Source organism: Belonocnema kinseyi, chromosome 7 (genome assembly GCF_010883055.1).
Source record: "Belonocnema kinseyi isolate 2016_QV_RU_SX_M_011 chromosome 7, B_treatae_v1, whole genome shotgun sequence".
Classification (NCBI taxonomy): Eukaryota; Metazoa; Arthropoda; class Insecta; order Hymenoptera; family Cynipidae; genus Belonocnema; species Belonocnema kinseyi.
This window is the reverse complement of record NC_046663.1, coordinates 104,067,449-104,080,056: the sequence shown is the minus strand read 5'-3', so window position 1 is coordinate 104,080,056 and position 12,608 is coordinate 104,067,449. Positions and strand designations below refer to the sequence as shown.

The 12,608-nt window shown below is 32.4% G+C and overlaps 1 protein-coding gene across 5 annotated transcripts in view; it reads right to left on the bottom strand.

Annotated features, from left to right (window-relative positions):
- Positions 1-12,608, bottom strand: part of LOC117177486 (GRB10-interacting GYF protein 2-like) — a 37,465-nt gene that overhangs the window by 7,313 nt on the left and 17,544 nt on the right. For all 5 annotated transcript variants that reach the window (XM_033368214.1, XM_033368216.1, XM_033368213.1 and 2 more), the window contains 5 exons: positions 11,173-11,514; positions 10,747-11,055; positions 10,536-10,628; positions 6,046-7,273; positions 4,992-5,221 (listed from right to left, as the gene is read on the bottom strand). In XM_033368214.1, coding sequence (XP_033224105.1) covers positions 4,992-5,221; positions 6,046-7,273; positions 10,536-10,628; positions 10,747-11,055; positions 11,173-11,514 — 2,202 coding nt within the window. The remainder of the gene's footprint in view (positions 1-4,991; positions 5,222-6,045; positions 7,274-10,535; positions 10,629-10,746; positions 11,056-11,172; positions 11,515-12,608) is intronic.

Sequence of the window (12,608 nt, the reverse complement as noted above, 5' to 3'; positions counted from 1 at the left end):
TAAGGCAGGGGCAGATGTGCCATGAACTGAGTCCAATTCATTTTTTATCTCATATGAAGTTAAACCCTTTAAATGAAAATGTTTGATTACCGCTCTGAACTCATTTTTTTTCCATTTTTCTTAACGAACAATTTCTTTTTTTCAATTGGTTATAAAAACACGTAAACTCAGAAGATGTGGACTGTGACTGCACCATATATCTAGTCGGGAGTGGTGCTGACTGAAAACAGATGATTTGGAGCGATTCGCGCGCCATATGTTGGTCATTCTAAGGACTTATTGAACTACCCTCGTAATTAAGGGTTGGAATGGTAATATTATTACCAATTAGAATTCAAAAAATCAAAAACATAGAGATTAATAATTTGCTTGTAGATAATCAGAAAGCGTTAAAAGAATATAGTTCGTTTAATACTTTTGTTCTTCCATTTTTTGGTCAAATTTCTAAAATTATTGAACTTATGTTAAAAAATTAAAAATTGATACTATTTTCCGCATTCCATTTAAAATGGATTCGGTGATAAATTTTTTCAAAAATCCTTTAGATAATTTTGAAAAGGGTGGTGTTGTCTATAAAATCACTTGCAGGATCTGTAAGATCCCAATTACGTGGGATAAACGGGCAGGCTTCTTAATACTAGGGTAGAAGAGCACAAAAGTGATGTTCGTTTAGGACGCTGTTATAAAAGTGTTCTTGCCAGACATACAAAGGCATTTGTTGATGTTGACCATGAGTTTGACTGGGATAATGTTCACATTTTGCATAGTGAAAGTAATGAGAGAAACAGGGAATTCATAGAAATGCTTTATATTAAAAAACAAAAAAAAGTTATCTATTAATTTAAAAATCGATTTGGATGGGTTAAACAAAAGTTATGCTAATATGATTAATTACATATAAAGTAACTGTTTCATGAATTCTGTTTTTCTTTTACTTTTTCTATTTCTGATGTAATTGTGACAGATATTTGTATTGTGTTTACAACAGATTGGCCTACTGACCCTCATTCGATTCTCAGGTATCAAAGAGAGAGCACCTGTTCGTGTGTGCTGTCAATTTCTACCACTTAAATTTTTCTTGCCTTGATAAGGGTACTGTACGAGTACCGAAACGTTGGTAATGCAAATTTATTTATTTATTTATGTTTTTTTTTATTTTATTATAATTTGATGAGAATAAAAATAAAAAAGACGAAAGAAAGAAAAAGAGAAGGAAGGGGATGTGGTTGGCTGCCTCCTTATTCTTCTTTCCTCTTTTTTATTTTTTTCCGAAAATTTTATTTTTTTTTGTTTTCTTCAGATTACAATAGGATTTTTGGTTTTCGTTTATTCGTTGTGGTCCAAATTTGGTTGTTGAATTCTTGTTTTGTTTAACAGGATTTTGCATCAATTTGATTATTGGACGTTAAATGGGATTTTTAATTTGGATTTTGGTCTAATTTAAATTTCGTAAATTTTGATTTGGCCGTTAAGAAAAATAAAGTCAAATTTGTTGTTGAATAAAACATTAATGCAAAAAATACAAAAATCTCCTCCCCAAAAACCCCGCATGACTGACACATACAATTCTTTGCTGGAAAGTCCTCCAGAAATCCTATAACTTTCCTTTAACATTTCAATAAATGTATAGAAGTTATTCAAAAACCCCCAAAAACTGATATTTCCCCATTAAGTGTACGGAGGCACCTCTTAAAATTAAGATTTTGGAAAAACAAAAACGTCTGATTTATGAATTTTGAACATGATATTATTCAATTTTTAACGTTTTTAATTTAGTTCCTTAACTTTCAATTTGAAATTGTACAATTATAAACAATTTAGATTTTAGGCTGGACATTGTTTAATTATTCATATCAAAAAATTGTGCAACTTGAAGCATTTTCTTCGCAATCCCAATTTATTCGACTTCGAATCTCGTGAATTTATAATCGTGCAAGTCTTAAAGAAATTTAATTTTCTAAATTGCACAATTTTGAATGTTTTAAATTTGAATTAAACAGTTTTTTACCTATTTCCTTAAAAGTTGTTTACATTTTAACACTTTCTTTTAAAAATGGTTCCCTCCAATTTCAAATAAAATTTTATTATTTTTAAGCATCTATTTAAAAAATATCCAGTTTTAAATGCTACTAGCTTAATTTTTCCCAGTTTATAATTAATCAAATTGAAAAAAATAGATCTTAAGCGTATTTAGCTTAAATTATTTAACTATAACTGATTAAAATTGAAAATTGTAGAATAGGCCGAAAACATTTGTTCTATTTTCATCAAATGTCGTTCAACCTAGACCAGGCTAATTTAAAATACTTTAATTTTAAACGTAGTAATCTAAACTTATTAAATTTTGATCGTTCTGAAATAACATTAATTAAATTATTAAAAGGGTTTTATTTCTAATTCTGCATCTTTAAAACATTGATTGGAAGCAAACTACTCTTCACACTCGAATCTACAATTCTTCGAGATTTTCAATTCAAAGTTCTTGTACTTCGAAAACTAACATTTTTTCATATTTCAGTTGAGAAGATATAAAATATATTAAAAACTCGAAAAGAAATACTTTAGAGTACACGGAGAGAAATTTTGGGAAATTAATTCACGGCACTACTTGATTTTATTACGCTTTGGCGCGAGAACTAAGAGATCGGAACCCTTGCTTTTAAAGCATAGGCCTCGAAGTTTCAGGCATTAGACCACGCTCCTATGCTCTGAGGTCTCGAATTCTATGCTTTTAGATTACATCGTCCGACACTTTAAATCACGTAAAATTGTAGCTCTAAAATAATGCAGTTCCATGAATTAATCTCTTAAAATTTCTCTCCATGTAAAACTAAAAAATTCGAACTCTAAAGCTAAACATTTTTCCGTTTGAAGCAATAAAAAATAAACAAAAATTAAAGGACTCAAAGTGGAATTTTTGAATTTTAAACTTTAAAATTGAAGTTTGAAAGTTTTTTAATTCAAAAATGCTGTACTAAAATTCTCAATAAAAATAAAATCGCATAAAATGGAAGGCACTAACACTGTTCAATAGAAAAAATTTTAATAAGTGCAGATAAACTGCCAAATTTAATTTTTTTAACTTTTATACATTATTTTAAGTTCAAAGATGCAGATTAAATGCCAAAAATATAATTCTGCATTATGATTTTCAATGCTCTAAATTTGAGAATCAATCAATGAACTTTTACAATTTTTTAAGTTTCAAAATTACATTATTTTAAGTAATTTTAAGTCAAAAACATTTAAAATGGATTTTTTAAATGGGGTACTTACTGAATTAAAAATTAAATTGTTTTCATCTTAAATAGTTTAAACATACTTGAAAAGCTTCAAAATTTTATTTCGAAATCTTGAGAAAACTAGAAGTACTTAAAATGTTTTAAAAATCTTTTAGATTCTTTTTTGACAATTTTGGAAATATTTTTAAATATTCTCTTAAAGCCCTTCACAATACTTACAAAGCCTCTAAATTTTTTGCTTGAAATCTGCAAAAATCTACATTTTGTTTTAAATTAGGCTGTGGATATTTGCACCGAAATCTCAGTACGAATAGCCGAATTTTGTCGGTAAAATTGTCGGTTCAATTGTTACTTACACATCAGAATTTAACAATTACACTTAAAAATAGAAATCTTTTCAAACAGAACAAATTCAATTATAACAGTCAGGGTTTAAAAGCTCTCCCAAATTTTAACAATTAAATATTTTCTATGTCAAACAATTAAGTTTAAAATTGTTTACTTTTAAATATTTGTGTTCAAATTAATCGTCTTAAATGAGCAGTCAAATATTTCTAAACATTAAATAGTTATCGTTTAGAATTGAATGGGCTAAAATGGAATATTTTAGACAGAAACAATATTTTAAATATAATGAATGCCTTTAATTAAGAATATATAATTATGAAGTTATTTTTAAGTTGAAAATAGTTTATGAGGTTTCAATCGGATGGTTAAATTCTTTTTAATGACTGAAGACATCCGAATCAAAACTGTTTAATTTCTAACGTTAACATCTGGAAAACCTTAGTATTGTAATACTTAAAGTACGGATCCACTTTAAAATGTTATATTTATTGTATTTCCAGCTAATAAAATAAAAATGGTTTTTACATGGTGGCGACAATATTGAATTTTCCAATTTCTCTGACATTTAGACGAATTTTCCTGACATGAAAGTATTACAAATGCGAATAAGGTTTAAAAAATGAGCCAAGCAAAATAGTAAAACAAGCTAGAAAAATACGCTTTACATGTCCGAATGGATTGATTAAGTAAGGGCATGTATCCAAACTATCAATAAATAGATAACTATAAATAAAAAACTAAGAATCGAATTCTATTTAAAAACGATGTACATTGAAAAAATATTTATATTGATATTAGGGAGTGCTTCCAAAATAATATTAAAACATCAATTTCTATTTTCTCTGACAGTTACTTCATTTTCCTGACTTCCGTGACAAACTTGTTCTTCTTGACATATACCTGACTTCCCTGACTTGTGGCCAGTCTGTTTCATCACAAAATTTCAACTTCAAAAGCTTTTACTTTTTACTTGTTTAAGTCTTCAGGACTGTATTTTAAAATACTTAAATAAAAAATGTACGCTTCAAAATAATAATCTAAAATGGAAAATTTTTAAAGTAAAATATTTTCGAATTACGTACTGTGAACTGAATGATATAATTGAAAAATATAATTCAAGTAATTATTTTTAAAAAACTGCTGAAATAGAACTTGGATAGATTTTTCTTCTAAAGGTTTGTAACATTTTCGATCGAAAAATAAAGTCACTGTCATTTCCCCGTTTTTCCCGGTCCAGCGGCCACCCTCAACAGTTGTTTTTGTGCATACATAAGATTTTACCACACATATCTCAAATAAGATACGTTTCCCTTTTTTTAAACAGGTAGGTAGAAAAAATGGTCAAGAATTCAGTATACAAAAAATTCAATTACATACTTAGTTGAAAATAAAATAAGTTACCTTGACTTCTTGGAATTCAGTAGCAGCGTTTGGATTTATGGCAGGAGCTGGTTTGCACAGATCGTCTGCTTGAGCTTGAGGCCTCTGAGACGAACGCCACTTGCTTCGCTTTTCCAAAAATTGTTTAGCGAAGTCCATGCACAGCCTGTCGTCGCCCAAATAGAGTCGTACGTATTCCTTAACTTCATACGGCGACTCGATATCCCGCAAAAAGCCAATGAACGTTGGAACTACAGAACAAGATTTGCATCTCAATTATAATTTTTCACAATAAAAATACAACCGCATTAATATAACGATGGGTTATTTTTCGCAATATTTCTTACGAATTCAAAACTCCAGTATGTTGTATTATAGAGTTTGTAATGTTATTTAGACTCCTATAACTTTCAAAACAAGAAATTTTTAAAGACTTTTATTTCTTTTAACACTTCTACGTGTTTACTAAATTTCATACAAAATGTAGTTAGCCTAATTCTTATCCGTTTCGGAAAGATAGACTAAAGTTTATTTGTAATACGATAATAGACGCTTTTTTAAAGAAAACAGAACAATCCATCCATAATTTAATTATCAATATAATAACAAATAATCAACAATCATTTACCAAAATTTCAGAAAATAGTTTACGGAGTTAAGGCACCCTTATCTTATTTTCCCGTGGCCATGAAGGATTTAATATTGGCCAAATTTTATATTGTAAATAATTGGGTTTCTGACTGAGAAAACTATGTGAATAAAATTAAAAATAAAAACGGGTGCCTTCACACGGAACATTATTTTCCCGGAAAGCTATTGGGGATTTAAAAGCAATACTATCAGCCCCTATGTGAACTAAGCAAAACCGAAATGAGCATAGCAAATACATGCAAAAAAACATAGCATCTAACTTTATTGATTGTCCGTTTTAAACACTTTCTTTTTCAATTATTCTACTTCATATAAATTGTATGTGACTCTCTATACTCATAGCGGCTAGTTTTGCTAGACGGGTATTTCTCCCCAATGCCATACGCTTCAAAATCCTTAATTAGAATATAAAAATTATCCTTACTATCTACAGAAACTTGGAGACCAGCCAGTGCCTTGTTGCACCATTGCGTAAAGTCATCAGGCTTGGCAGTGTTCTGTTCAAAAAGCTTCTTCACGAGTTCCTCCTCCCTCTTGGTCTTGTTCTTAGTAGTCTTGTTATTCACCTGCGGAAGTTGAGGCTGCGCGGCAGCCATTTTTGACGGGGTTTGTTTATTGGCCTGTTTGGACCCGGAATTGGCCTTTGTTGGTGACGGATCATCCCAAAAACCACCAGCACTGCTTCCACCAGCCCATCCTTGACTGCCAGCATTCCCAGAGCTTGCCCAGGTCAGCGACTGCGAGGCAGTTCCCCAGATTCCAGCATTTTGAAGTGCAACCGCAGATTCCTTCTGACTGGTTTTTTCCTGCTTCTCTCTTTCCTTCGCGATGCGCTCCTGTTCTTCCTGCTGAATTTGCGCCAGGCTCTTAACCTGAGGCTGCTTATTGGATCCTGCGGTTTTTTCAGCCCATTTAAATTGTAGACGTTTAGAAGAATCAGCCGCGACTGCTTCTTGCGCAGCTTCTTGAGCCTTTTGATGCGCCAACTGCAATTGTAGCATCTGCTGGTACCTAAGCTGTTCAGCCTTTTTCTCTCGCTCAAGTCTTTGAATGTCTGCAAGAGAAGCCTGAGCCACTGGAGGTGCTGCTTGAGTTGCTTGAGCCCAAGGAGCCTTACTGCGTTCCTGTAATTTACGAAGAGCTTCTTCTTCTCGTCGCCTTTGCTCTGCTTTTCGAGCTTGTTCCTCAGCTTCAGCTTTTCTGGCAGCTTGCTCTTCCTTCCTCCTCTTTTCCTCTTCTTGTCTTTTTTGTTCCTCCTCTAGCTTCTTTCGTTTTTCCTCCTCCTTTCTTAATTTCTCTTCCTGCCTCTTGGCCTCTTCCTTTCTTTTCTTTTCTTCTTCTTGTTTCTTCTTGTTCAGCTCCTCGTCTAGCTTTCTCTTCTCTTCTTTCCTTCGCTCCTCCTCCTTGCGTCTCTTCTCCTCCTCTTTCTTTTTCAGATCCTCTTCTTGTTTCCGTTTCTCTTCTTCCTTACGCTTTTTCTCTTCTTCGATTCTTCTCTTTTCTTCTAAGTGTCGTTTCAATGCCTCTGTTTGCTTTTCGTATTCTTCTTGTTGTCGCTTTAATAATAGCTCGTCTTCCTGTCTTTTTAACTCTTCTAGCTTTTTCAACTCCTCTTTCTTTTTGTCTTCCTGTAACCTGAGGTTCTGTTCTTCCTGAAAGGTAACATAATAATTCAGTTCAATATGCGGATCAATTTCAGTGTCCAGATTCCAAATTGATTCTAATTATCATAATTTGGATACATCTGGTGTCGATTTTGGAACCATCTATGTTTAACTATTAAAAACTCAACGCGTGAAACAAAGTGACACCGTAAATATGCAATTTTAAGTACACAAGATATTTAAAGTTATTTGATAAGTTAAACTTGAAAAAGAAAAATATAAGTTAATTCTTTCGCCCCGTAAAAAAATGTGATGGTTCAAAGTTTGGAGGTACCAAAAAACGGGAGATTTAGCCTACCAAGATTCATATTTAAAATATCTAAAAGAATTTAATTTCAAAGCAGTTTTTAAATTTTTGTTCAAAACAAATAAACGGTATATTGATTACATCTTTTTTCTTAGTTTCGAGCTTTGATTAATGTATGAAAAAGTCTCCGGAAGGAAAGGTCACTTAAAAACTTTATTTTAAATTTTTTAGACGTTTCTGTCACTAGAACCAATAATGAATCTCTTCTCACTAATTGGTACCACAAACCCATACGGTCTGGAAGGTATCTACATTTCTTATCACAACATCCTTGGTCACAAAAGAAAGGAATGATTTTCGGACTCATAGATAGAGCTATTAAATTGTATTCCATTAAATTTAGAACACAGAATATTAAACTAATACAAGCAACTTTAATTCAAAATGGCTATCCCATTAATCTTATTAATAGACTTATTAAAATCAGAATTAATAATATTTATAATCAACTAAGAGAAGAACATAAGAACTTTAAAAATTTCACTATAGTTCAAAACATCTCAGGAATAACTGATACACTTGCAACTATTTTAAGACAGAATAACATAAAGGTAATTTTCAGGCCAATAAAATCCGACTCAAATCTTTGTCCGTCTCCTAAAGACAAATTAGACATTTTTCAAAAAAGAGATGTTGTTTACAAATTTAATTGCTCAAATTGCGATTGTTGTTATGTTGGACACACAAGCAGACCTCTACACTACAGAATTAGAGAACATACTCGCCGAAATTGTAATCTAGATAATATCACTGCGCTTGAAATACACCGAATTGAAACTGGGCATGATTTTGATTTTGAACATCCAAAAATTGTGGCTATTGAAAAAAATCTTAATAAGCGTTTAGCTATAGAATCCTATTTTATGAAAAAGGAAAAAACTCTGTTAATCTTAGATTTGAAAAATCCAAACTTCCTAACTTTTACAGCTCTCTATACAACATTCAATTTTTTCTTCTTATAACTTATTTTCGGTTCTTGTTCTCAATCTAAACATTTTAACACACCTCCTTTCATCTTTTGCCCTTTTTCAAATAAAGAGTGGTATTTTGATGTCTTCATGAACACTTGTAGTATTTCCTATTAATGATGACTTTATGAACACGAGTTGAGCCATGGCGTCCAAGGATGACGTTTTCCGCTGTTTTTTGGAGTTTTTCGTTTTTACAATGTTTTTTCAATAAAAATTTGTTTCTCATTTACATTTTAGAACAAATGTGGGACTGTCCAGTTTAATGAAGATGTCTAGTAATTGAAAAATATGTTGGTAAGATATTATTTGTACTTAAATTCATAATGCTTAAATTTTTTAACATAACCTAATAAAATAATCATCAGTTTTCATATTATTTTTGTGTTTTTCTAACTTTCTCTATATTTTCTCTTTTACACAGGTATTTTGATGTTAACTTTAGCTAACATGAATATCCAAAATGTTGTTTTTCAACCATCAATGTGCATTAACAAATACACATTGATAAAGTTTGCTGATTTTCTTTGGACTTCTCACATTTCCTTTTTGACAATTATAAGACTAAATCCATATTTATTTTGATTACCAACACGGAATTTCAAGTGCCTCCTTTACTCCTTTTTCAACTGGTGTTCTAAGGTAAATTTTGTTCATACACTATTTATTTGCTTTAGCACTGTTTTTTTCTTTTTTACACTTTGATAATTTATTATAGTTTAAGATCTTATTTACTTATTTTTATAATTTATTGACTACACACGCATTGTAGCTATTTAACCTTAATGACTCCTTCTGTTATTTTCGACTTTTTTTTTGTTTTGATCAAACTCATTAAAAGATTGAATCTTTTTTATATTTTCATAATTTGTTATCGACTAAGATCTGATTATTTATATTTTATTTTTTATTTTCTTTATGATAAATGTTATGTTTCTATTTTTGTGTAAGATGTTCGTATATTAAATCAATTATCTTTCAACAGGCTTGAAAACGGATCACATTATGTCCGAAATGTTGCCAATTTTTTCAAAATACGAGGTTTTCGACTTTATTCAAATGACCTTTCCTTCCGGAGACATTTTCATAAAATAAACGGTGTATATCCTAAGAATTTTAGACTTAAGAAGAACCCTTTAGGTTGAAAAGCTAATTTTCGGGGTGTTTTTGAATTTGCGAAGTCGGTGATTGTCATATGAGCCTGGGTATATTTTTTCTTCAAACACAAAGTATATCCACTCCTAATTGCTTTCGGGGCATGACTATGGTGACAATAGACTCAGCATAAGTCCTAAAATCTTCCTTCAATTAAACACAAAAATAACAATCTTCAATATCTTGGAAAAATAGAAACAAATATTCAAACTCAAAGACCGGATGGCGCAATTATGAATTCGAGTTATCAAAAAGCCTCTCAGTTTATTTAAAAATAATATTGATGTTTTTGACACTTGTACGCATTGGGTTATAACGATAAAAGTTAATTAATAATTTGCTTTGCATTACAAATTTGACCTTGATTACACTAGCTCCGTTATCACACATATACATAACCGTATTGACCCTATAACAAAAAATGTCAGCCGTAAAAAAAACTTTTTTTCTTTTATATAGTGAGAGAAATTCCGAGAGATAAATTGACGGAACTGTTCCTTGATTTTATCAAGCTTTGGTGCGAGAACTAAAACCTCGGAACCCTTGATTTTTAAGCAACTATTATCGGTAATAAAAGAAAAAAAAATCCTTAGAAATATCGTTAATTTTATTTAATTTTACCTTAAACGAACCCTTTATGTTTACAAGACCGAAAAAAGTAGCTTTTATAGCAGTATTACCCCAGCAACGATATCTCAGAAGACAAAAGACCAATTTAGATAGATAAATCTAATGAAAAATCAATCTATTGTATAATCGAATCGAGATCGCCCAACTTTAGGTAATGAATATTCTTAAAAAGTGTACGAATGCTACTCACTAATATTTGTTGTTCAGTCTTAATGTCTTTTCCGTGTATATCCCACAATGAGTTGGGTATCTGCCCAGGGGGCATTGCAGGTATAGGTCCAACCTGCACAATAAATTTTGGTACTACAACGAAAGGGTAATAAACACAAGATATTAATCAGCTCTTAAAATCAAATAGTGTTTGTGTTCTAAATAATTGAACCGAAACCACTAAATCTTACCTGAGCTAGCCAACTTTGTGCATTAAACGGTGGGGTGATATGAGGTGGTGGTTGAGGCCAAACAGACTCTACTGGCACCTGTGGATGTCCATTGGCATGAACGTTAAGTTGCCGCAGCAGAGACTTTATAGGATTGTCTTCTGACATTGGTGGAGGCGCTGAATTTATAGGCGGGGGTTGCATTCCCGGCATATTTTGTCGTGCGCTCCTCTCCTGAATCATTTGTTGTAAAAAGCCGAGTGGTGCTGAATGTTGCGCGGCATTCGGATGTCCTCCTGGCGCCATGTGGTTTTCCATTTGCGATTTAGCCTAAGGGTACCACATAAAGCATTCACAAAATAAATATAAAAAAACAGCCCTTGAAAACAGTAATAAATTCAAATGTAAAACTCGAGCGCTGGCTACTATCCAACTTAAAGTACACACCTGCATTTGATTAAACAATTGCATCACCGGATTAGTTGCCGGAGTCGCTAAAGGCGGGACGAACGGATTATGGCTCATCGGCATCTCCGGAATTTCAGTTTCCTGGCCAATATATTGTAGAATTAATTGATTCTGCTCCACTGGACTCAAAGATGGCCAATGGTCTGACTGAGAGAGCTTCGCAATCGCCATTTGCCTGAGAAACATTTGTTGGTTTTGCATCAACTGCATTCTTTGATACTGAAGGAACAACATTGGATCTTCGATCGTTGTTTTGGGTAAGGCACTGCCCGGTATTCCAGTTGGCACCGTGTTGGGAACGTTTTGAACTGGTCCATTTGACTGTGTTTAAAGCAATGATTTAATACTAAAAACAAATCTTTTAAGATAGAATTTCCATCTTTTACAGTGAAGACCAAACTTTTGTCACCAATGTAAAAAAAATCAATTATTTCACTATTTCATGCAAGTTTCAATGCAGTATAAGCTCAAATTAAATTTTATTAATGCATGTAGCGACAAATTTTTTCTACATTATGCAAAGAATACGAATAATAGACTATTTGAATTGAAATACGAATTCTAACTTAACTTTTAGATCAGATTTTTAAATGGTAAATATATCATTAATAAATTAATAAAAATTTACTGAGTTCATTTTTGCTTCAAAATAAGTCCACTTAAGTTTATATTCTCTTGAAAATTACAATAAATAGTACAATAATTGTTTGTAAAATGATTTGATGAAACAAATCAATCCTTTCTTCGACCGTTGATATTTATTGATTTCAAATCGTAGATTTCAAATTATTTATGTCTTACGGTCCAATCGCAAATCGAAAATAAATATGAGTAAAAAAAAAAATATTATTATATATATTATTTGTCAAGTGGTGTATTTTTGGCTTTCTTGGAGGAAATAAGGGTGAGTGGATGCAGAAAAGGCAGAAAGTGCGGAGATCGAGTGTAAAAGAAGAAGGGTGAGTGAAGGAAAAGGTGTGAAGGGTGAAAGTGAGTGGTTTGAAGTGAAAATTTGAAGCGTGTGAAGTTTTTGAGGTTAGGAGTGAAAAAATGGTTGCTTGGTCAGGGGGGCAAGAGGTAGGAAATAAAGGCGGGAAACGTCACAGAGCTTTGGGTAAGGTAGGATGCCGACAACCCAAAGTCCACAAACTGGCGCCAGAGGGCAACAGTTACTGGACGATCGCACAGAGCAGAAAACCGTAGTGGCTGCCAACAGCTGTAGTTGCTGAAAGCATTGAAAGTGGGGGGATGGGTGACGTTGATCGCAGTGACAACAGCGGTGATGAAAGTGCCGAGAAGTCGACCCGGGTGGAGAGGGTAGCGAATTCAGGTACGGGCAAGCAACGGGGAAGGCCCTCAAATTTACAGCGCCTTAACAAGCTAGGCAACGCGGGTTCGAACAGAAGTCTGGACGA